The 26317-nt window shown below is 32.4% G+C and overlaps 1 protein-coding gene across 1 annotated transcript; it reads right to left on the bottom strand.

Moving 5' to 3' along the window:
* LOC111706285 (uncharacterized) lies at positions 1-25833 on the bottom strand. Its single transcript, XM_023479120.1, has 7 exons — positions 25778-25833; positions 10485-10556; positions 9146-9253; positions 8627-8693; positions 7609-7713; positions 3403-3623; positions 1-1344 (listed from the first exon to the last, which is right to left on the bottom strand). The coding sequence occupies exons 1-7, from the start codon at positions 25831-25833 to the stop codon at positions 1290-1292; spliced, it is 684 nt and encodes a 227-aa protein (XP_023334888.1). The 3' UTR covers positions 1-1289.
* Between the last annotated feature and the right edge of the window lie 484 nt (positions 25834-26317).

Raw genomic sequence — 26317 nt, 5'->3', positions numbered from 1 at the left:
GTATCCTTGGATATCAATTACTCTCCTGTATCTACCTCATCTCTGTATCCTTGGATATCAATTACTCTCCTGTATCCACCTCATTTTTGTATCCTTGGATATCAATTACTCTCCTGTATCTACCTCATCTCTGTATCCTTGGATATCAATTACTCTCCTGTATCCACCTCATTTCTGTATCCACCTCATCTCTGTATCCTTAGATATCATTTACTCTCCTGTATCCACCTCATCTCTGTATCCACATATTTCGGTATCCTTGGATATCTATTACTCTCCTGTATCTACCTCATCTCTGTATCCTTGGATATCAATTACTCTCCTGTATCCACCTCATTTCTGTATCCTTGGATATCAATTACTCTCCTGTATCCACCTCATCTCTGTATCCTTAGATATCAATTACTCTCCTGTATCCACCTTATCTCTGTATCCTTGGATATCAATTACTCTTCTGTATCCACCTCATCTCTGTATCCTTGGATATCAATTAATGTCCTCTATCCACCTCATCTCTGTATCCTTGGATATCAATTACTCTTCTGTATCCACCCACATCTCTGTATCCTTGGATATCAATTACTCTCCTGTATCCACCTCATCTCTGTATCCTAGGATTTCAATTACTCTCCTGTATCCGCCTCATCTCTGTATCCTTGGATATCAATTACTCTTCTGTATCCACCCACATCTCTGCATCCTTGGATAACAATTACTCTCCTGTATCCACCCACATCTCTGTATCCTTGGATATCAATTACTCTCCTGTATCCACTTCATTTCTGTATCCTTGGATATCAATTACTCTCCTGTATCCACCTCATCTCTGTATCCTAGGATATCAATTACTCTTCTGTATCCACATCATCTCTGTATCCTTGGATATCAATTACTCTCCTGTATCCGCCTCATCTCTGTATCCTTGGATATCAATTACTCTTTTGTATCCACCTACATCTCTGTATCCTTAGATATCAATTAGTCTCCTGTATCCACCAAAATCTCTGTATCTCTTGATATCAATTATTCTCCCGTATCCACCTAACCTCTGTATCCTCGGATATCAATTACTCTATGTATCCACCTCATCTCTGTCTACTTGGATATCAATTACTCTCCTGTATCCACCCATATTGCTTTATCCTTGGATACCAATTACTCTAGCTGTATCCACTCACATCTCTATAACCTTGGATATAAATTACTCTCCTGTTTCCACCTCATCTCTGTATCCTTGGATATCAATTACTCTCCTGTATCCACCTCATCTCTGTATCCTTGGATATCAATTACTCTCCTGTATCAGTCCTTTCCTCTGCCCTATACTCTCTAATGTCCTGTGTCCTGAACAAAAATTGAAATTAATTAAAATTATTTTTAAATTTGGTAAACAAAGGGAATCACATATCTCTGAAAACTGATGGTGTACACCTTTTATATTTCAAATTGAAATTAGATGATCAAACAGAATTCATAGTTTGAAATGTGGAGGGCTTACCGTATACATTGGGTTTCAAAGATATAGGTATTGAAAATCAGAGCTTGTGGCCAAGACTTAATTCCTTTCACACCTTTCTAATCAGTTAAACTAGTATAAAGTTTGCAAGACTGCAAAAAAAAATTTAATAAAGTAACCTTTTTTTGAACAATCTACGTATTTTTAGGAGACATTTTAGGTTTTATAAATTTCGTCTGAATCATTCATGGAGATATTCATCAGAATTCATAAATATTTGATAAACTAAAACGTAGAAATAGAAACATGAATAAGTTTTCTAAAAAGCATTAAAATTTCAAGTTTTGCTAAGTAGAAATTCAATTTTCCCATTTAATACCTTCAGAGCCTTAGAAAAGTTTTGTGGAATTATTCTAATTATTTCCAAAAATAAACTATAGACTTCCGAACTTAACTAAATTCATGAAAAATATTTTTTTTTCTTTCTTTAAATAAATGATAATTATTCAACGAATTTATAAATCTAATTAATCCCAAAAATTGAATTTAAATCATCATTTTTAGAATACTAGGTTTTTATAAGCCCTTCGTTGCGTCCATACTCTATTATCAACTATGAACATTTTCTTTTGCGGATTTTATAAAAAAAAGTTCGTGGATTTTCAGAAATTAATGCAAATCGAATTTTGTTGGACGCAACTCATCTATGTACCTTCCTTGGGTACATGTGAGGTACCACACAAAATATGGGCCTGATCGGTTCTGCCGTTTTGACGTTATAAATATAAATAATAATAAATAATAATAAAAATATAAATAATAACAAAAAGCAAAGTATGTGTATATATATATTCAAGATTATTTTCCCGTTTTAAAAAATTTAGAGATTTCTGGCGTTTAGAAGGTTCCACAAAAAATCAGAGAAATTTGACATTTAATAACTGTATGCTTTAAAATTTAACTTTTCATACACTTATTAGACTATCAGGGTCAACATACTGCATAATTCATATCAGAAAACTTTTGAATCTTATCATTTGTGGATAATTATACTGGACATTTTACAGCTATAACCATTATAAAGTGGAATGAAAATTGTCAATATTAAAAGGAGTGTTCGCGAAAAACGATAGGGGGTGTTGAAATGAATACTAATATCGAATTGAATTCGATATCGATCGCTTCTAATCTTACCTTTATCTGGATTAATTTAATCTTAATTCTATATCCAGTGTAATCGTACTCTGCAGGATCGAATTGAAAGTGCCGCAGTGGATATCGAGATCAAGCGTTTGGGATTACAGATTGGGTATTCATTGATTTAACACAAAAGTTTCCAGCTCTGAACATTTTCAGAGATATGATACAGGGTTACCCACAAAGGATGTGATTGTAAAGACGACCTAAAACTCTGTAAATATGATGATCCCAATGTTATATTAAGTCTTCTACTTGAATAAAGTCTTTTGATAACTTATTTTATAATTTAGAAAAGAAAGAATTAAGTTTACAATTGCAGGGAATCATAAATATGAGGAAACAAACGATACAATTCCCTACAATCGTCCCTGAAATCTCATCCTAATTGTGAGTAACCCTGTATTTAGCACGTTAGAAATAAAAAAATTTTAAGTACAGGGTGTCCCAAGAAACATGACAGTTGGTGAATAATTTAGGATGTCTTCTTCCACATACTGTATTATGATATGAAAGACTTTTTGTAGTTTATTTCTTTAAAAAAATGTTTAACTCATATATTTTACTGGGAAATCAATTTTACTATAATATAACTGTCATATAAAAAATGTTATTAGTCACTTTAGTATCAAACAACTTGTCAAATTATGGAAGAAGACATTTAAAACTATTCACCAACTGTCATGTTTCGTGGGACACCCTGTATTAAATTTTTAAACGAAAATCTTAAACAAATATGAACTTTTCACCTAACGATGGCAGACGCTTTCTTTTGAACAGAACCTAGGCTTTCACTCGTCTTTTTCTGAACCATCTGTAGCTCACTTGTTGCTTTCTCTTTAGCAAGCAATAGCTCAGAAGCTGTTTTCTCTTTAGCAACAAGAAGTTCGGTAGTTGCTTTTTCTTTTACGGTCGCAGCTTTTTCTTTAGCTTTCTCCAGTTCAAGAACAGTTTTCTGATACATCGTGTCCTATAAACTTTTTTGTTTTAATATTATTAGAAAACGATCTTTGTTAAGTTTTTGCAATAATAAGATACTGAAGATCCATTTGTTTTTGCTTTCACCCATGGCTTACAGAAACACATTATTTTGTATAATTTATCTTGGGGGGGGGGGGGGGCTTACATCCCTCGCTCCCATAACTTTTCTCTCGGGGGTGACATGGCTCAATAATTATAAAAGTGTGGGCTTTTTTAAAAAGATTTTTGACCTGCACTTTTTAAAAACATTTTGGAAAGTTAAACAAGTTTGAAGTTGGAGGAGTTGGAGGGTTCTAGTGAAATCCGTTCTTGAATCATGGGGAGCAAACCAAAAAAAGGGGGCGGGTAAAATTTATAAAAAAATATTATCAAAGTAAGTTAGAATCTAAAATGAAAGGATTAAAGGGACTGTAAGTCTAATTTCAAGTGGACTTCCATTTAAATATGCCCATGTCAGATTCAGAACTTTACCCTGATCGTAAATGTGGAAGAAAACGTTGTTTTTCTGAAACGAAAAGTGTTAAATTCAAATATTTCTTTATTGCTTCTTATAAGCAAGAAATGCGCCTGTCACTTTCGAAGATAAACCGCAAATGAAAATCAAAATTTCATAGGAACAAAAACATGAATATATGATTCATACTTGATGAAACAAAGCTCTCAAGGGTACCGTTGTGAATCGGGCATTGCAATCTTTACATGGAGGGTCATTTGAAATTACGCTTACAGTCCCTTTAAGATAAAATTTACCTGTATGCATCGGAGCAGGACATTTTTGGAATATAATCCTTTGTATGATCGGAGTAGGATACACGAATACCGTCTTCTCCAACAGTAGCTGTTATCTAAATGATATTGTATCTTTGTATTGTAGGATACAGGATAACCATCCTGTAGACTGTAGAGGTGGTTATCTAAATGATATTGTATCTTTGTATTGTAGGATACAGGATAACATCCTGTAGACTGTAGAGGTATTTATCTAAATAATGTTGTTATATTTTAGGGGGTCCTTGGGAGGGGGTGACTGTTTTGTCACAATACTCCTCTTAAAATGTATTTGCCTAGTACGTTTCATGTTAAGAATGGACAATATATTCTGATAATCTTTTCATTTACAAACATTGTATGAGTTGTAGCTAGCATTGATTTATAATGGTTTCAATTTATAATTACTTTTCCCGTTCATAAATTTATCCTTGAATGAATCTTGTAATCCCTGTAATATATTTAGATGTCGTCTTTGTTGCAGCGAGTATTTCGGAAGAAAAACATATATTTTATAGCAAAAGCACAAGAAAGCATGAAGGGTTTCGGTATAATCTAAATATATAAATAGATTCTAACAGCCATATAGAAAAGATTTAGGGGCTTCAGCAGCACCCCAAATCCTTGATTTAGTCAAGAGTAGCGTATTGAAAAATCCTATTTTAAGAGTTTTTAATGAAATAGCGGGTTTTTGGTCAAAATTCTTAACTAAAACATAACATTTAAACAAACGGAATAATCTTATTTTGGCTGACCCCCCCCCCCCCCATAATACCCCACGGTGTCACATGTCCTTTTCACATCGGTATCCTTTCAAGCTTTGTATGATCAGGGATGCTAAAGAAACAATGGAGAAATTGTTGAAATTGAGCATCTTACGCATTACTGATCTAAGAAAATTTGTATAGGTACTTTTGTGAATCAGGCATACTCCTCTTTTTTGTAATGAAAAATCCTTTTGAGAAATAAAAAATACCTGGTCTCCAGATGCAAAATATTCCTGCTCCAGGTTTAACTGCTCCTCCCCGCATAGTAGATCAGGGGGCAGAGAATAGTTAATACTCTCCGTCCTCTCCTCATCCTCATCTTCGTCCTCCCTAGTCTCCAGGTACCCGGATACATCCTCCCTGGCATAGAACCTCGATATCTCTTCCCTGGGATAAGAGGAGGACAGAACGAGATCAGGGAGTGAGTCCTCGTGATACTCGTCACTAGAAGAATCACTCATTCTAGCTACTGCGCTTTAGATACATTCTAGCTAGCGCTTTAGATACATTCTAGCCAGCGCTTTAGATAAATTCTAGCCACAGCGCTTTAGACACATTCTAGCCTCAGCGTTTTAGAAACATTCAAAACTTCTTTGCTGGAGAAACAGAACAGTTACAATCTAAGATTAAATTATTATATATCATTTTACTTAATGGAACATTGTGCTATAAAGATATAGGGATTAGAAAATATTACATGATTAGTAGGGCCGGTGGAGTATTATTAGAGGTAAAAGAGGAAAAATGACTCAATACGGAAGCAGAATTGTTGCTCGAAATTTGCGTCAATGTTTTCCTTACAATTTTTGCAACTTTTGCGCACATTTTTTCGTCCAGTATTTGCGCATTTTTAAAGCGGAATTTGGGCATTTTTTTCGCATAATTTACAAGCTTTTCGCGAAATTTGCACACATATTGTCCGTGCAAATTCAGTTCCATTTTCCCTAAATACCATCTGCCCTATATGCCATTTGCTTTATGATTTACCACGTTGTATGCTTTATAACCTTAACAGACGCTAAAAAATAACTGTATAGGATCTGTATTTCCGCCGTCCAAAAGCAGTCTTCTTCGTAAGTATTTTTTATTAAAAAAATGAAGTTTGACACGATATATTACATTAACTGCGGTGGTTAACAGTCTTATCTAATGTAAAAATCACAGAATAGACTTCTTAGGAATTACTAAAAAAACTTGACTTTGTAAAAATCAAAGTGGAAAAAAACACAGTACGAAGATTAGTAAACCGTTCAATGACCAAGACAGCCATAAATATTGTTTATAGAGCAAATGATGTGTTTAGTCCTAGACCAAATGACGTGTAGAGCGAGTGGGGGAAGGCAGGCGGTCATGAGCCACCAATATTTCCTCTTCCTTACCACCACATTTGACTCTTCCGGGCAAAACTACTTTATAATTAATTTTTATTTTAAAGTGTTAATATGAAAAAAGGATGATTCCTCTTAATGAAAACTGCAAAACTTTTTTTGCAAATCTAAATTCTGATTTTCATAAAAAATGGCTTTTTTTTGAGAGTAATATGAATATTAAAAATGACGCACCATAAAATACACTTTAGTTTTGACTTGTGTGAAAATGTGAAATGTTTTTAGAGAAAATTGCTAAAAAAACGTTTTTTTTTTGATAAAATCTGTAACGCGTAAGAAATGACATGTAAATATTGTGATTTTTATTATATTTTCTTATTCTTTTTTCTGCTCCCACAATACGAAAAATGACTTAGTTTACCTACTACTAAAATCTAAAACAAGTGACCTCTTTTTTATATTGATATATTATGATCTTATGTAGAATTGAAAAAATGGTTTGAGTTGTACTTTTTTGCTGGACGCGGCTGGATTTTTTGAAATCACATTTAAAAAAGTAGTTTAGCCGGGAAGAGTCAAATGTGGTGGTACGGAAGGGGAAATAGTGGTGGCTCATGGCTGCCGGAGGAGAAAAAAGATAATATTATTATATTATAAAGATTTATTCACACACAAAGATATAAATACATATATAAATGGTGTAGTTAAAATTTGTTTAAATAAATTTTTTTTTTTTTTTTTTTTTTTGAAAACACAGGTTTCCAAAAGAAAAGAGAAAAAAATATGCAAAATTATGCACAAATAGAAAACAATGATTTTTGGGGGGGGAGCCCGGCTGCATACCCACCACCTCTGCATGCAAGCAAAGGGAAGCTTCAATTAGGGGAAAATAGAAGTAGAGCTAAAATATGATGTAATATCATTAGTTTATTGAAATATTTCTTGAGACAGGAACATTCCATATCGTTCAAAGCCTGAGATTCTCAGGTTTTATCCTATACCCCCTTTCATTTTTCCTTTACAGTCCCTTTAAAATGACACGAACAGTTGCATTAAAATGACGCGTACAGTTCCTTTAAAATGACGCGTATACAGTCTCTTTAAATCTGACCTTCTGAATAGTTTTCTTGAATTCCTCAATACTCTCTCCGATATCTGAGAAGGTTTCTCCAACCTTGAGATATACTCCGGACTCTTGAACCTTCTTCAACCCGACCTGAAACCATTTATACGATAAATGTATTAAAACCGGAGATATAATAGTACATATTAATTCAAAAGGCTTGTAACTGCGATATTTTTCACTGCAGGTTTTTTTTTGTGTTCAACTGAAATACACGAACCATAAACAAACGTCAATATTCAGAGATATTTAAGGATCCTTTGGATACAGAATACAAAACCTTTGAAAATATACTAAATTCAGAAATTATATTTTATGTTAAAAGTATTACTTTAAAGTTGTAAAACTTAACCCCTGACACCATAGTTTCAGTAAAAGTAAATATTTCCATTTACTGATAGCGCTGATTGAAGGATTCATATCTCTAATTGGTTAATGAGATAGATAGAAAGATAGATGTTACCGCCAAACTATTTCTTTTGGTTCAGAATAGACGACAAACACATGACTGAACCCTGATTGGATCAGGCACTAATGAACTCGGCATACAGGAGTGCCCTGAAAGGGTATTATATGCAACAAGTGGCCGTTATAGTTTCGTGGAAACTAGGACTGATTAGCCTATCCAATAAGAGATTATGAGCAGTCTGTGTATATCTAGTCTATGATTAAGACGGCCAATCATATTTTTTTTTGTAAGCTGATTTGAATTTTTAAACTTAGATTATTTGATTTAACAGAATTTATAAAGTATGACATATCTACGACATTGGGTTGTAAAGATAAAGAAATTAGAAAATCAGAATTTGGGTTAAAGACCTTTTTTATTCTTAATATTCAAACTCTGATTAATTTATTATCTCTTAATTAATAATAATTGATTTAATATATACCAGAGTCCCATGTGTTTATTGCTTTTAGTTGAAAATAAAATAAATATTTACACATAATTGATAGAAATTGGGATCGAAAATAAAAGCGCACTGACTCTCATCGAAGTTTTTACCTTGATATCTGTAGAAAATTCTCTCCAAGCTGTGATACCAAGTCTTGTCTTCAGCATATTCGCATGCCTGAAATATATTAAAGTTATACTGCTAAAATTGTCATTTTTAACGAGAAATTTCGCATATTTTATTTGGTTTTCCAGGAAATTCCGCATCTTTTTCGCTTCCTTTCGCAAAAAACAATTTAAAAAATCAGAGTTATCTCCGTACCTAACTTTTATCACACTTATCTCCGTACCTAACTTTAATCAGAGTTATCTCCGTACCTAACTTTAATCAGAGTTATCTCCGTACCAAACTTTAATCAGAGTTATCTCCGTACCTAAATTTAATCACAGTTATCTCCGTACCTAACTTTAATCAGAGTTATATCCGTACCTAACTTTAATCAGAGTTATCTCCGTACCTTACTTTAATCAGAGTTATCTCCGTACCTAACTTTAATCAAAGTTTTCTCCATACCTGACTTTAATCAGAGTTATCTCCGTCCCTAACTTTAATCAGAGTTTTCTACGTACCTAACTTTAGCCAGGAGCTGAGTTCTGAGATCTTCTATTTCCTTTTCCGTCCTGCCCAGCTCATCCCTCCAGTCATTCCGCTGAGCTTCTCTGCTAACCAAACTCAGGCTGAAAAAATATGTTTTATAACTTTTAAACAAAGTTATTACAGTATAGAATCCCTAATATTTACATTGCAACCCTGAAAAAAGGGATGCATTGTAACTTTATTAACATGCAATCAGATTTCTAGTTTCAGGGGTTGCTATAATTGCAAATTGCAATATGTAACATAATTGAAAAAATTATATATCTTCCCATTCACGTGACGCAATGGCGATGGAATAATAATTGTTGGCAAGCAAAGGAAATGTTATATATTCCCTCATAAATTTATTGCATCTTTGCCTCCCTGTAAGGGAGAGATAAATAATTTAAAGAATTTGAGCCGCGGCTTAAATTTAAGTCGCGGCCCAAATATGGTTGGTTCCACTTAAAACCGTATTCAATGTTTCAAGATGTAAGCCGGCTCGGCTCTCAATTAAAACCGGTTTTTTTTTTGGCGGATTAACTACGGTTAACTTGAGACATATCCCAGATATTTGTTCAAAAGGGGCCAGATCAAGAAATTATTTCTATTTGAAATCCAAGGCAAAACATCTTATTTTCGTTATTTGAGAAATATAGATGATTATGTACATTTAAGTAGTAAATTGGCTTATTTCTGATATTGATTCCAAAAATTGGAATATTTCTGATATTGATTCCAAAAATTGGAATATTAAGTCAATCTTAAAACTAAGCGAGAAATCCCTCTAAAGTACATTGGTTATTCCTTTAAATTTTTAGCACAATTTCATAGGTTCTTTGTTCGTCTATTTTCGTTACTTCTTTGCATTAATTTTTCTAATTTCAGACATAATTGTGAGAAATAGTCTTTTTCATCTTATTCTTCATCATTAATCATGCAAGAGCCACGGAGAAAATAGAAAAATCAGAAAAACAAATCCTTTTATTCATGTATTCATTCATTTATTTATTCATTTATTCATTTTTTCATTTATCCATTTATTTATTTATTCACTTATTCATTTATTCATTTATTCATCCTTTCATCCTTTCATTTATTCATTTATTCATTTATTCATTTATTCATTTATTCATTTATTCATTTATTCATTTATTCAGTTATTCAGTTATTTATTTATTCATTTATTCATTTATTCATTTAATCATTTATTCATTTATTTATTTATTCATTTATTCGTTTATTCATTTATTTATTTATTCATTTATTCATTTATTCATTTATTCATTTGTTCATTTATTCATTTATTCATTTTATAATAATAATAACGACCTATGGTACTGTTTAGATAATGTCTCCGTAAAATCCTCGTCTTCGCTTGAAATTGTCAGGTTTAGATAGGATCTAGAAATATAATTATCATTCAGTATTTTCTTACAGGATGTCTCACATCATATTAGATCGTTTATGGCTCTTTTCAAATTTAAAAAGAAGGAATCATTTTAAAAAATGTATAAAACTAATATAAATATTTTCTTAATGTTTTTAGTATTATTTGCGTATTTTGGCGTTAAAGCTTGAAGATAATCCAATATTATATGGGACGCTCTGTATATTCAGCAGTAAAGACGACTTTAAGGGACTTTAAGTGTATTGTCAAGTGACCCTTCCTGAAATGAATGCGATGCCCGTTTTAAAGCGAAATGCGCAAGCCACTTAGCACAGAGAAACCACAAATGAAAATAAACAAGAAGGAATAAAAAAATGGATATCCAAATCATATTTGAGCAGAGAAAGCTTTTAAGGGTACCGTTGTAAATCGGGTTTTGTCATCTTAGCATGGATGGTCTCTTAAAATTAAGCTTACAGTCCCTTTAAAGGAACCCCGAACCGTTGACGTCTTTTTAGGTGATTTTTTATTTGAGACATTATATTATTCGCATTTCGGAATTAGGGACGACTCTTTTATCAAAATTTGTAATAACGGGAAAAACTGAATTTTTCAAATATTATTTTTATGTTGGATGGGTTCCATCAAGTATCTTTTATCTTCAAAGGGTTTCACACAGAAAACTATATTAAATATAAATTTGCACATATATGCAGAATAAAGAATGGATTTGAATATATCTTGCCATTGTGCATCAAATTTGGCTTAGTAATTTGGTGATATTCATATAGACTGACATTTGTTAACCCTATCCCAGTTGGGCTATTTAGGTTGGTTGGTGAAGAGGGGGGGGGGTTCCTCCAGGGAAGTATTTAAAGAATTATCCAAGGATTTTTTGGGTTTTGGCCCCATTTTCGCCACAAGATTGGCGAAAGCCAGATTATATATAGAATCTTCCAGAATTCTATGAATGTACTTTAAAGTTGTGTGAAAGCCTTGAATTGAGAAAGCAGTGTGTAAACTGCCTAAAACACTCTTTAAAAAAGTAGTTTAGCCGGGAAGAGTCAAATGTGGTGGCCCGGAAGAGGACATAGTGGTGGCTCATGGCCGCCTGCCTTACCTCGCTCATAGAGCAGATGGCATATAGATCAAACGTCGTGATCTATGAGCTATAGAGCAAATGGTTAATAATGCAAATTGAACTAGAGAAAATGGCCAAAGAGCAAATGGAAATAGAGCAAATTTCGTAGCGCCCAAAAAGCAGAAAGGTTGAACGTTTTTTTCTATGTAAGAATGTGCAAGAATTCTCCCATTCCGCTAGAAGTCCTAATCTAGACTGAAAATATATTTTCCCCTGAATGATCCTATTATCAAAGTAATATTTATCATAATGGTTGAGTCTTCATGACAAACTAAACATTATAAGAATCTGATCTTTAGATAAATTGATATAATGGAAAACTCTAAAAAACCTTTTAGGTTCATACATCTTTTCATATGGTTACATTTTTTCTATACTACTGTATTGATTAATAAATCATCAAGAAAATGTTGCAATAAGGAATAAAAATCTTTGTTTTAATTCAAGGTCTTCTGAAAACTGTTTGCATAGAGCAAATTGATAAAGACGAAAAAATTACTCAAATATATAAATTTTTAAAAGAACTGTAAAGGAAAAATTATAGGGGGTATAGGATGAAACCTGAGAATCTCAGGCGTTAAACAATACATATAAGACATCTATCTGATGTTCCTGTCTCAAGAAATTGATATAAAACTGTGTCAAATTTATACGAAAATTCATATATATATGCAATTTTGTATAAAAGTTGTAGGTTTAAACAGATCATATTAACCAAATACGAAACCAATCTGAAAAAGACTATATCCTGAGAATCTCAGGTTTGCGCCATGTTATAATTGTTTGATTTTATTTCCGTATCACGTGACAACGATACTTCACTGTCATTGGCGGAAGTTCTGGTGACGTAATACGGACTATATGGACTATATCAAATCTGAGATTATCAGGCTCCTGTTGGATATAATTGTTTTCAGATTGGTTTCGTATTATTGTTGAATATGATCTGTTTAATACTACAACTTTTGTACAAAATTGTATATATATGAATTTTCGTATAAAGGAATTGAGTCTTTGCCACAAACTCCGGTTTTAAATCCCTATATCTTAACAACTCAATGACATGTAGACTTTAGATATTTCAAACTTTGACTTCTGTTATATCAAATAATCAAAGTTTGAAATATCTAAGGTTTACATAATTTGGTTGTAGATATATAGATATATATAGGTATTAGAAAATTGGGATTTGTTGCAAAGACTCAATTCCTTTGTCACAGTTTTGTATCAATTTCTCGAGACAGGAATATCAGATAGAAGTATTAAATGAATCATTAAACTCCTAAGATTCTCAGGTTTCATCCTATACCCACTTTAATATTTTTGTTTTGGAGAAGAAAGAAACAATCGTATACATCTGCCATATAGGAACATGACTGTATTTTGAATTACTGAATAAATTCCGAACAGTCGTCTCTAAAATCTCATCCTTTCTATGTAAGTCATTAAAACTAACACCTCGTAATTATAAAATTAAAATCTTCAGAGGGATAATTCGAATTTCACAGTATGTCACCGTTACTTAAAATTACTAAATCTTCAAAGGAGAGTTTTAATATGAAAAATCTAATTTTATATTATTCACTACCTGTACTCGTTATACATCTATGCGTAGGTATTATAACTATAGTATTCACTTTCAAGGTGTATTGTAGAGGTAGAGATCATTACTAACCGTTCAAACAGTTGGCCTTTAGAATACGCTTCCATATACCTTGACGCAATATAGGACACAGGTAGTGTAGGGTGTACGCACAAGATTTCATCCAGGGCTAAATACAGGGTTATCCACAAAGTATGAGACTCCAAAGACGACTTTACGGAACATATTCGTTTTTATCATTTCTTTGGTCAAATCATGGAAAAACCAAATGTGAGAGTTTTAAGGTTTTATTCTTTGTAAATCCCTGCAAAAAAAACAAGGTTCGTAAATTTGAAAGGGTATCGACTGCATTAGGGTTCAATGTTTTTATATGATATGTTTTTAAATTATTGTATATTTTTAAATTATTGTATATTTTCTCTCTCACTTTATTTTTAGAATAACCACCATATCTTAGTTTTCTGGTTTTTTTCTTTTCTCCTCCTTCCATCACCTATCCACACCCCTTCTCCTCTCTACCCACCCTCTCCCTCCTAAAACTTTGTTTTCTTTTTTCATGCATAATGGATGGGTGTTGTATCCTTCCACTTAACTGAGAGTCGGAGCTTTTTATCTTTGTATCTAGAATCTAAAGTGCATTCAGACTAAAATAGAAACCATTATATTTATATCCATGTTTGAGTGCTGTTTTTCTAATTAAATTAGATCAGATATTAGGGGGAGAAAGTTTAACAATAAACCTTTACTATCGTGGTTTCAACAATCCAGAGTATAGAGTTAACCCATTAGTGACGAGACCAGTAACTATTAGTGAAGTTGTTTTAGAAGGATCTTGTCAAAACAAAACTTGATTGTACTCAGGAAAAAATGATATTCAATTAAATTTTTGAATTTTTTTTGTACAGGGTGACCTGTAAAACATGAAAATCTAAAAAACTTTGGTAATTCATAATTATTTAATTATCTTCAAAACTTTACTTTTCATGTTTTAGTTATTTAGATCTTTAAAAGAAGATTCCAAAAATATCTTTAAATTTTTTCTAGCAAAGAAATTGACAATTTTATAGATTCAAAACTAAAATACAGGGTGTTCTTTTGGGTTTTTTCCGAATTCAAAATCTTGTTTTTTTGGGTTTTTTAAAATTGAAAATAAAATAAAAAACCCAATTTTGAAGTTACGTCAAATATAAAATATGTTTTGAAAACAGGAAATCCTAAGGAAAGCGCAGGAAAAGACAAGACAACATTTAGTTTAAGAAAAAAGGCACTTTAAAAAAAAAACCTCACCCGGTCAAAATTGACCTTCTCGTCACTAATGGGTTAATATTTAATACAGGGTTTCCAGTCTCAGCTCCGGGGACTCACGGTCTCAGGTATACCTAGAGATAGACGTCCTTCTCTTCAGTCTTTACCGAACTCGGAGAACTATACGTTCTTCTCTCTCATAACTATCCTGGAGAAATATATTTTTTTCTCTCCAGCTTAGTTCCCAACCCGGAGAACTAAACGCTCTTCTCTCCAATATCATACCGAACACGAAGAACTAAACGTTCCATACTTTTTTTTGTGAATTTGAAGTTGCAAAAATTATGAAGATAAATGATTATATAGCGGAAGAAAACTTTTTATCATAGAAAAAAAAATATAATTTTTTAATATTTTCTGAGCCTTCAATTTCAAATATTTTTATTTTCCATAAAGTGGATTCATTTTGGTTCATAATGGGCTGATTGAGAGAAAACAACAAACTAAAGTAAGTTGGACGCTAGACTCATGATGTACGCTTATCCTTTACTGATTGTATAGACCATAAACTATACCGAGAGCTCACTGCAATGTGTTTATTATAAGTTGATTCTGGCATAACCTATAGTATATCAATATTAATAAACAGTTGTAAGTGTATAGTACAGCTAACTGAGCACACAGGTAGAGAATTACCATCCCCCCTGGTTTTCAATCAAAACTTCTCTTATCGTAGAGTTTTTTCGAAGATCGAAAATGTTCTGAGTTCCTAATTCTAATATTTAACCGGATAAACTAGCTTTTCTCCTTGTTGTGCTAGGGGAGCTACGAGGTTACAAAGGGGTGCTGGGGAAGTTGCATAAGTCTGACTGTTTCCTTCTGTCTAGTTTCCAGTGAGAATCGTGTAAATTTCATAAGTTCTGTATTCTGCATGGCCCTTCTATCAAGTTCTTTCGGTAAAACCCAATTCTTGTAAATATTCTAACTTTTAAGCGTTTCTTTCGCATGTCTTACGCCGCATATAATAAGATTGCTATCTTTGCTTTTTGGTTAAAAAAATGATAACAAAGAAATTTTCTGTGTTCATTGGAATTTTTCCAAACAAAAAATTTAAATCGAAAGTTTTTATACAATAATTTCAGTTTTTGACCAGCCATGAAACTTTCTGATGGAACCATGTCAGTCATGTAAGTTTTTGTAAAAAAAAAATGAGCCCGAGAAAATCAACTGTTTTGAAGTTTACCGAAATTTAGAATTCATTTTCACCCATTAAATGTAGATTTTTTGCTATTTTATACTTGGGTCTTGGATTATGAGTAGTCTAGTTTTTTTACGTTATTATTGACAGAGTTTGAATATGAGATTAAAATAGGAATATTCCGATACAAACCTAGGATGGACTTCGATGCACATAGTTTTCCGTATTTGAATGAAACACATTTTTAATTTTTTTTAAAATTATTACAATAATCCATTAAATGCAAAATATCTACTCTATATATTGCAAACACTATGTTAAGGTTCCTATAATTAGGTTACATAATAAAATAGTTATGGGATAAAAATTACAAATATAAGAAAAGTAATAAAAAATAATAAAATTTAGATCAAACATAATGTCGACGGTACAATGTTCTATCATGATATCAGTTCAAACTCAATTTGGTTTTATTGTTTACTTTATTTATTTCAATGTGATCATCCAAAATTATTGAACGCTGCCGTAAAAAATTAAAATAATTAAACGTTTATTATACGGTGTGTTTTCATAAACACAAATCCAAATTAAACGTTTATTATACGGTGTGTTTTCATAAACACAAATCCAAATTAATTGTATGACGACCACCACAATAATATTACATTATACTTAACCATTTCTAGCTCTAAATAGAGATTTAAAGGATCAACTAATCAGAAACTATTTTAAAAATAAATCATTTAAAAGAAATATTAAAATGTCTTACAGAAAATACGAGGCTTTTCAAGAATTTTGGCGTTAAAGCTTGGAGATAATCCAATATGATATTGGACGCTCTGTGTATACATATTACAATACAATTAACATATATATAGAATCTTTTCTAAAGAGCTATATTGATAAGAAAACGATATTTTATTAATTCCTTAATTCAACCAAGCAAGTTTGCGTATGTTAGTCCAACCATTACAGTTGGAGATTGTTTTGAAGCTTTTGAGGTAGTTTTACTGTTCAGAGACTGCACACAAATCTGGGTTAATCTGAGTTGCTTTTAAACTTTGCTTTTATTACATTTTGCAAAAGTGTTATTGTAAATAAAGATATAAGATAGGGCACACGGTATATTAGACACAATGATCCACAGGTTGTAATAAATCACACTGAACTCACCATGAATTTTGCCACTAACTTCTTAAAAACTAAAGCTTTACAGTTAATTGTAAGATATACATTGTCCAATATTGTATGACAAGATATTTTTATAGAGAGATATTATATTATTATAAATTATTATTATTACTATTCAGATGTTGAATAACATATTAAAATATGGCTTTGCCATATCCAAACTTCAAAACTGAAATTAACCTAGAAACAATAAGCCTTCAAATCTCCATATTCAGAGTAACACAAAAAGTATTAAGTTCAGAGACACTTCAAAGTCGGTCCAGTCTTTTAAATTGGTAAATAATGTTCACAAATGAACATAAAATGCTAAATATTTTTCTCCTTTTTCTGGTTTACTTTTAGATTCTTTTATTTATCTTTTTCTCTTCTAACAAACTATTAATTCTACTCTATGTGAGGGAATTTTTTCAAGTTATCAATTATATTTTCCAAGAAGAATATTGTGTCTAACCTATCTTGTTTCTACAGAGCTGAACACTTTAGAATTAATCTGAATATCCATTGTGGACAGTTTTGATTTCAGGTTAATCCGACCTTTTCCTCTCTTTATGGATATCCCTACAAAATTACGTCCAAAATTAAAAATTTCCTGGGTTCATAATGCACCACTCTGATTGGTTGAATTTATACACTTCTATAGATACAAACTAAAGATGAAATTAATCTTGAGATTAATAAAAGGAGAAGATCAAGCATTGAATTTAATATCCACAATTCTAAAGTTCTCAGCTCAGGTATACCTGAAACTTGAACAGAACTTAACAATGATACTTTTTATCTTCCCTTTCACCTTCATTTGTGCACTTTATTCAAATCTATTGAATTGAAAAAGAACATTTTGTTGAATTGCTTTTGAGTTAAGTTCAATATTTTGTTATTCAGCTTGGCAGCTTGTTATTTTTAACTAAGCAGTTCTTTTCTTTGGAAAACTTAATTTGAGAGTTCACTTAACCAGATCTTTTATATTTTTATTTAAGTATACATAAAAATACAATTGCTTAAACGTTCTAAAAATATTGTTGAATTTATTTGTAGGAATTGAGTCTTTGACACAAACTCTGATTTTTTAATTCCACATATCTTTGCTATCCACTGTCGTAGACCATAGATATTTCAAACTATGAACTCTGTTTGATTAAATAATTCAACTTTGAAAGGTACACACCATCAGGGTTTAAAAGTTTTTTAGGTTAAATATCTGAAAGTTTTTTAACAGACAAGAAATAGAATATTAATAATATTCAGAAAAATCAATAAGGTCAAAGTAATATATATAAACAAAGACAATATTTTTTCAAAGTTTTGCAGAGTAGCTTTTCTAAAGATTTAAAAAAGTAACAGCTTTTTCTTCTAAGAGTAAAACTATTTTTTATATTACTTAAAATAAATTCAGTTTTTTTACAGATCTTTGTAGTTAATGTCAAATCATGACTTTAATGAAGGATATAAAACAAGGTGAAAGCTAAAAGTTAGGAAATGAAGCCTTTATTTGATGGAGTTTGTAAATGCCAGAAATGAGTGCAGGAATGCAAATTAAACCCAACTAAAACCAATAATTTGATATACATCATGATATTTTTCTAGGGGGGGGGGGTAAAAAAATTCTAGGGGGGTTAAAAAAAGATTTACCCCCCCTAACAGAATTCTTATTTACGCCCCTGGTCACATAAATTTTACCTTCTCCTATTAGTTTGCGATGAAAACCTTTCTCCGGTTAAATATTCTGAAGCTGGGATTGAATACTGTAAGCATGAAGAGCTTACAGCTTACGGGTAAATATCCTGTAGTCCATGTTAGCAGTAGGGCAGATAATAATCCGCCTCGTGTATAGATTTATTAAAATTTCAAAATATCTGGCAATTTGTAATAAACAAAAGATCATGTTTGTATGCATGAACAAGTCAAACGAAAACCATGCGCTCTACTTTAAATCAAGGCTAATGATCTGACTTCACGAGGTGAAGCACAAACCCTGCCCCCCCCCCCCTTATAGAAAACAGGGATTTCAGGGAGGAATAGTCAGTTGGGGACCGGCCCTCTCCAAGAGAGGATGGAGAAAACCTAACTCCAACTCCCTATGGTGTTATGATGGGCGGCCTGAGTCCTGAGAAACAGTAAATCTAAGGGATGGAGCTTCAGATGAGCTCCTAGCTATGGGTTAAGCAAGGATCGCGGGGAAAGAGAACCTGTGGATCTGAGGAAACTATAGTAGCAGTATACCTACATAACTATAGTTGTATAAGCTGAATCAATCAGCAGACGGCACAACAAATAAAAAGGAGGAAGATTAATTCGTCATATGAGAGGAATAAAAGGTGGAGATTATTCCAGAGAGTGTGGCTTTCTTCGATTCATTAGTATCAACCATTATTTTTTCTTTTTTATATTGTAAATAGATTTACTCACATCAGTTACAGGCTTTAAATTTCCTTTTTTCAACCACTTTTTAATGGTAACAATCCTATGGAAAACTGAGTAATACTTTATTTCAGATTAATACATATTTTGAAAATATTTGATACAGGGGTGTAAGTTTTTAAGAATTAGCCCCCCCCCCTTTTTTCATCTTTTACCATTTTTTTTACACAAAAATTGATTTATTTTCCCCTAAACTCATTTATTCTTTCCAATTAAGCCAATAAAACCCTTATAAAAATTGTTCACTCCACGCACAGAAGCTTATCTTATGGGGAGAAAAAAAATCATAAAAGTGGGGGAGGGGGGGGGATGATATGTAATATATGCACCCCTGGACCTGCATAAACTAAGTTCGAAACTTATGCTTTGGAATTCGCTTAGCATCAAAGACTAACATTATATATACATCAAACACAGCACAAACAATCTCTTTAAAAACCTTTTCCCCTTTCAGGGGACCCTCTGTTTATAAAGTGTAATTTCCTATTCACAATGGTAGCCTAGTAAAAGCTTTATCAGAATTGGAAGACATTATGTTGCTTCTGATAGAAGAAATGCGCAATCAACTTTTGTAAAGAAATCACAATTAAAAATATTCATATTAAAAACAGGTCATGGTCTACATTATTCTTTATCAGACAATCCTTGTAGGGGAACTGTTGTAAGTCAGTCATCACACTCATATAAATGGAGAGTCCCTTGAGATTATGTCAACAGTCCCTTTAAACCTTTGAAAATGTGTCACATAGATCCAGTCTCTATGAAAAGTTTCCTAAATTTTCGAATTTCAAGACTAGGTTGTCTTCACAGCCTTCACAGTCGGAGCGCCTTTGTTTTATATTTTATTTACATTTAAAACCCACTTTTTATTTGATTTAGTTTTTAATCAGTAACTGGCATAATTGTAATCAGGGGCAGATACAGGGGGGGCGGCAGGACCTTTGTACCCCCCTGAGGTTTCGGCATAGCTCCTCAATAGCACTTAAGGGAAAGCAAACCTAGTGCAAAACAGCAAAAATATCTGTCTTAAAATTTTTTTTCCCCTAAATCTGGATGTTTTGTTCCGAAATAAATCTAGCACCCCACTTACTTAAATCATATGTATCCGTCCCTGATTGTCACCGATTTTTGCGTTAGAGATGCAACCTTGGGATTAATATGAGATAGATGTGTTTAAATCTTGTGTTAAATCCCCCCCCTGCTAATTTACCTAAATTTTCTGACAACCTTTTTTGGATAAAGATTCATTCTCATTTAAAGATTTACGAGAAAAAATGGCGTAAAATGTTGCAACATTTTTCAGAAATTATTGTTTCATGTATTCTTTTATGAAGCACTAAACCTGACTGAAACTTAAAGGTTTGAGTGTTTATATTACGAGGGGAGGAAGGCCAACCACATCAATCTCTAGTCCGAACCACATTCTCATCATTTTCTCGTCCGAACCACATCGAAATCCTCGTCCTTTCAATATTATTTCTTTTAAGTGTCCGATCCTCGAAAATAAATACATTTTTTAAAAATATGGCGACGTTAGGGCATAAAACATGACTAGAATAAAGTTTTCAAAGGATTTTGAGATGTTGGAATCTTCAAATCCACGAGAATGATGTCAAACATTATTTAGGTTAAAAATTGAATCTCTTCTGCATCCAAAATGGATAACTTTCACAAATAAAGATTTATACCAAAGAATTCGCGTGAACATGGTCTTTAATCTTTCCATTTCAACCCATACAAAATAATCATTGATTTCTGATTTATTTACAAATAAGGTAGATTTGTTGTCCCCCTAAGAAATCACTACTGCCTGCCGCATGCTTAAAATTATAGAAAAAATAATGTTCAATTTATATTATTCAAATCATTAATTAAACTATATTTTCTTGAGGGGGGGGGGATTACATTTATAAAACCATTGTTAAACGATTTAACCATGAAGTATCATGTTTGAATCAACGACTCCAGGTCTAGCAGTAGCTGTGGCAACTTGCTTGGAACCAATCAATAAATAGGATGATTTGAATGATTGGCTAATGTAGATGATCGAAGCATAAATTTAATCATGGATAATGGTGAAATAAATAAATAAATATTTTATTAGGCACATAAATATACATTCACAAGGGTTGATGAATTCTATGATTTTTACAGTGCCGGGAAACCCGGAGAGCTCAATATCTGGCTGTCTGGTCCAGGTCCCTGAAAACTTTAGATTTATGCGGCGTATGATACGTTAAAAGTAAAAAAAAATTAAGGAGAGGTGAATATTTGTGTTAGGGTTCTGTGTAGGTCCGATCATGAGAGCTTAAATAAACCTGGAGAATAGACAAGAAAGCAATATATTATAAGAAGGTATTGTACTTAGACCCTGGGTACAACCCTATATTAAAGATATTTTTATGGAAAAGTATTATTCAGTTGTTAGTTTGCATGCATATGATATAGGTTCACTCTCTGACAGCTTGGGTTTATACCATATCCAGATTCGACCAGGAGAAACTCTCCCTAAATTTCGCAAAGTATACTTTTTAGCTCATGAAGAAAGGGAACATATGCGCTCAATTTTAGACTTTTTAGAGAAATATAAAATTATTAAACGAGTTCCTGCCGATGACCGCGGTCACGATTTAATTGCAAGCCCCTGTTATCTTGTAGGACAAAAGGATAAATCTCAAAGTTATCGAATGGTTATAGATTATAGGATTGTAAATAAGGTTATCAGTTCTCCAGTACCCTTAATACCTGATATCAACCCCACTTTGCATACGTAACATAATCAGGCTTTATTTACCCTGTTTGATTTATCTTCTGCATACTATAGTCTATCGGTCACTAAAGAAAGTCAACATATTACTACATTTGCTTGCCCTTTGGGCAAATATGTCTTTAAAAAATGTCCGTTCGGATTAAAAAGTATGCCAGCCTTGTTTCAAGAAATTGCGCTTAAAATGCTTCATTATGCTCCAGTTCTAGGACCTGACAATAAACCTGTTTTTACTAAACCTAATCATATGAAACTAGAATGGGACCCAATTCCACAAACTACTTTATTTTTTGATGATCTTCTTTTCTACTCCCCCTTGGAATCAACCTTTGACCTAACTTTAAGGAAAAATTTTCAGTTAGTAGAAAAAGTCATACAACGCCTAGCACTACATAAAGCAAAAATTAGTTTTCATAAAAGTGTTTTTGCGCAATCAAAAATCAAATATCTTGGATGGATTATTTCTAATAATTGTATAGAACCTGATCCTCAACGCGTAGATAAATTATTAAACGCTTCATTTCCGGCTAATCAAAAAGCTATGCGCTCTTTTTGTGCTTTACTTAATACCATTAAAATGGTCTCCCCTCATGTTCTTATGAAACCTTTAAAAACTCTATTACCTTTAACTGGGTCAAATGTTAAATACTACCCTAAACTTGTGCATCATGCCGCTTTTGAAGAAATGAAAACGCTCCTTACTAAAACCCCCCTTTTTTCAAACATTATAGATCCTAAACTACCAAAAATTTTATTTTCCGATGCAAGTGCATCAAAAGGTGCTTGCTTCTCAGCTGTTTTAGGTCAAGTAAAAACTCTTTCATCTGATAAACTTGTGGTTCCAACTTATTTAAGTTTAAACGATCCTGTCCATGCCATAATTTACAACAAACGTTTATGCTTACAACCCTGCAATATTTATTTTCATGACACCAAAACCAAAAACCAAAACGAGTCCCATCCCTGATTTATCTTATCTTCAATTCCCGTACCTAGGTTACACTAAAGAAACAGTTAACGATTCTCTTTTTATATCCATCAGGTCCATTCAATACGTTTATCAATGTTCATTCCTTACTATTTCTCATATGCGAAAAATTACTTTCCAACGAGCTACGGACAGTTTAATTATTAGACAAAAAATATTACAAAACCAATTTAATAACAATTTAAACGATTACAAACTTTTTACTAACAACTTTCTCAACCAAGGCCCCCTAGATAATAGCTTAGAACTCTTAACAGCCCTGGCAATGTCACTATATAGAACCATTATAGTAGTTTCATCTTTAAAACAGCATTCTGAAACTACCATTCTTAAATTCAACCCACATGTTGAAAAGCCCCCATTCATTTTAGGCCTTTACTGTAAATCTAATGTTTTAATTTTTCGCCCCTATTTTATTGACAAAGATTCTGATTTCGATCTTAAACAATTAGAAAAGTTTCAAATTGTACATTTTTGGTCTAAAATTATACCCGATAATTACATAACAAAATCTATCTTAGAACTTGAACTCATGGCTCTACTATTAGCTTTAAACGGTCTAGACAAATTAATTGGTAAAAATGAACTCTTAGCTATTACTGATTCTAAAAGTCTGTTTCTTTTATTTGCTAATCCACTCCATAAATCTTCTACTAAAATTGCCAGGTGGAGTGATAAATTATACAGTGACTATCCTAATCTTAAACTCCGCTTTGTAAACACTAAATTAAATATTGCTGATTACTTATCCCGTGATTTTTCAATTGATAATACAGATATTAAACGCATTCTTTTAAACATTACACTGTTCCTGAATTGGACGAACAGTTATATTTTTCCAAGTACTTTTCTCTTCCAGAATGGAAGGAATTTGTAAATCGTAATTTACACTTATTAAAAGTAGTCTCAGTTGAACCAACAAATAAGGTCGTACTCTCCCTTAATAAAACTGTTCAAGACATGAACAAACTCCTCGAACCCGTTAATGCTTTGCAAAAACGAATTTCTTTTGCAAACATTGCCTTGCAACAAAATCTTCAATTTAACCACATAATAGTTGAATGCATTAAATCAAAAGATCAATCTGCACATTTTGAAAATAAACATTATAAATTTCAGGATGGTTTATTATATTGTTTTGACCAAGGTATACAACGTGTCGTTGTTCCTAAGTCATTAGAAGGATTAATGATTGCTCATTATCATTCAGCTTATGCTCATGCCGAACTTGCAAAAATGTCTGCACTAATGTTCAGTTATTATTTCCCGCAAAAATTACAAAAAATAAAAAACCTCACGGCACGATGTTATTCATTGCATTAAATAATATGAACAATAAAAAGCATAAATCAGGAATGTACCCCTTATCTGAAAACGTTTTTACAACTGTTTTCGCGGATTTAGCTGAAAACCTAAACCCCAGTGGTGGTTTTCAACACCTTTTAATCCTTGTTTGTGGTCTATCTGGTTTTATTCGAGTATATCCACTTAAATCTAAAACATCTGAAAAAATATTATTTCATATTATCTATGATCTTTTTCAATATTTCTCTATTAAATTCTTTATAAGTGACAATGCACCATGTTTTAATGAAAAACACTTTCTAACAACTTTACAGATTTTAGGTATTAAAAAAATTCAAATCGCTTCTCTATCCCCTACTTCTAATGCGATTGCTGAGAAATCCGTTGAAATCGTTAAAAAATTATTAAAGAAAACCCTTACTACATTTGACACTTATAATTGGAATACTATCTTGCCATTAGTTATTAAACAGTTTAATTCTACAGTATGCATTAAGACTAATTACTCCCCATTAACAATGCTTCACGGACTAAACTCGGTTCAGAACCATTCCGATCTCACCAAACCTCTCCCTTCTAAACTCTATCCACTTTTAGAAAATCATAAGTCTTACGTAGAACAGAAATTCAAAGAAAAAGAAATAATTTTTAAATTTGTCAAAGAATCACTTTATGATCAAAAGATTGCAACCCAGGAAAAATTTGATAAAAATAAACTTTCGCATGAATTTCAGAAAGGAGATTATGTATTTTTAAAAGACCCTAAAATCACTTTGGGTGCTTCCCGCCCTTTGAGAAGTTCTTATAGCAGTGACCCTTATGTGGTACTACAAGTCAAACATACCACACTTTTATTACAAAGATTGGCTGATGGTTTCCAATCAATATATAACATAAATTTAGTCAAAAAATATTCGCCCCTGAGCGCGGAATTTTCTGACCTTCCTACAGACATAAGAGAAATTTTAGTTCACACTTTTGACAAATTTGTTACATAAATCTAAAGCGTGGGTTCTCATAAAGTATGAATTCTAAAGCTCCACGCTTAACCTTCAAACAAAATACTTAGCCCTACCTTTCAGCAGACAAAGAACCCTAAATCCACGTAAAAAAAACAGATATTTCCGGATTAAACAAAACATCAAATACAAAAACATAAATATATTTTTTCACAAAAACTAAAAGATATAAAAAACTGCACCAATTCTATTTCGTTTATTAAAATAACAAATTGTAATAATATGACATATTAATTAAAATTTATATATTTTTATGAAACCCCTACACTGGCTCCCTGGCTACACCAAGAACGTAGACCTTGAACAAAACAGGCAACTTCAAGCCTGCAAGACAAACCAACAAGCAGTTCAAATCGGGACCTGAGCTGGAGAGGTTCCTCCAAGTCTCCACGACATAGCCTGTTTGACTCCGTCATTATTTACGATAAAATAAACCATTCCAAAACGATTCTTTGTTGGATCCTTTGTTGGATCAAATTAGATAAATTACATTTTGAAAAATTACGAGAATTAGGCAGTCTAGACCATCCCTCTGGAAACATTTTGGATTACGAGTTACTTGCAGAAAACCAAAATGAAGATTTAAACAATGAAAATGCAATTTATCCATCTGATCAAACCCTTTTATTAGAATAAAAAAATGAGAATGATAACAACCATAATAATAATACTGTTAATTTAGATGACTCGCTTCCTGCAGAGCTGAAATCTACTCAGAACTCTAAACCAGTGGAAGACTCGAAACCAGCTGAGCATCTTTCAGAGTCATCTAAAACAAAGAAGAGCAAATCTAAGGTGCCTCCCCTTTCCATAAGGACAAGATCTGCAGCTAATTGAGTCTGACTCAGAATCAGATTCTGAAACCAAAAAAGTGAGTTTTAACACAGTCCCATAATGTCT

The sequence above is a fragment of the Eurytemora carolleeae genome, unplaced genomic scaffold (assembly GCF_000591075.1).
Source record: "Eurytemora carolleeae unplaced genomic scaffold, Eaff_2.0 scaffold465, whole genome shotgun sequence".
NCBI lineage: Eukaryota > Metazoa > Arthropoda > Copepoda > Calanoida > Temoridae > Eurytemora > Eurytemora carolleeae.
Note: the sequence above shows the minus strand (reverse complement) of the source record. Positions and strands in the feature narration are given on the sequence as shown.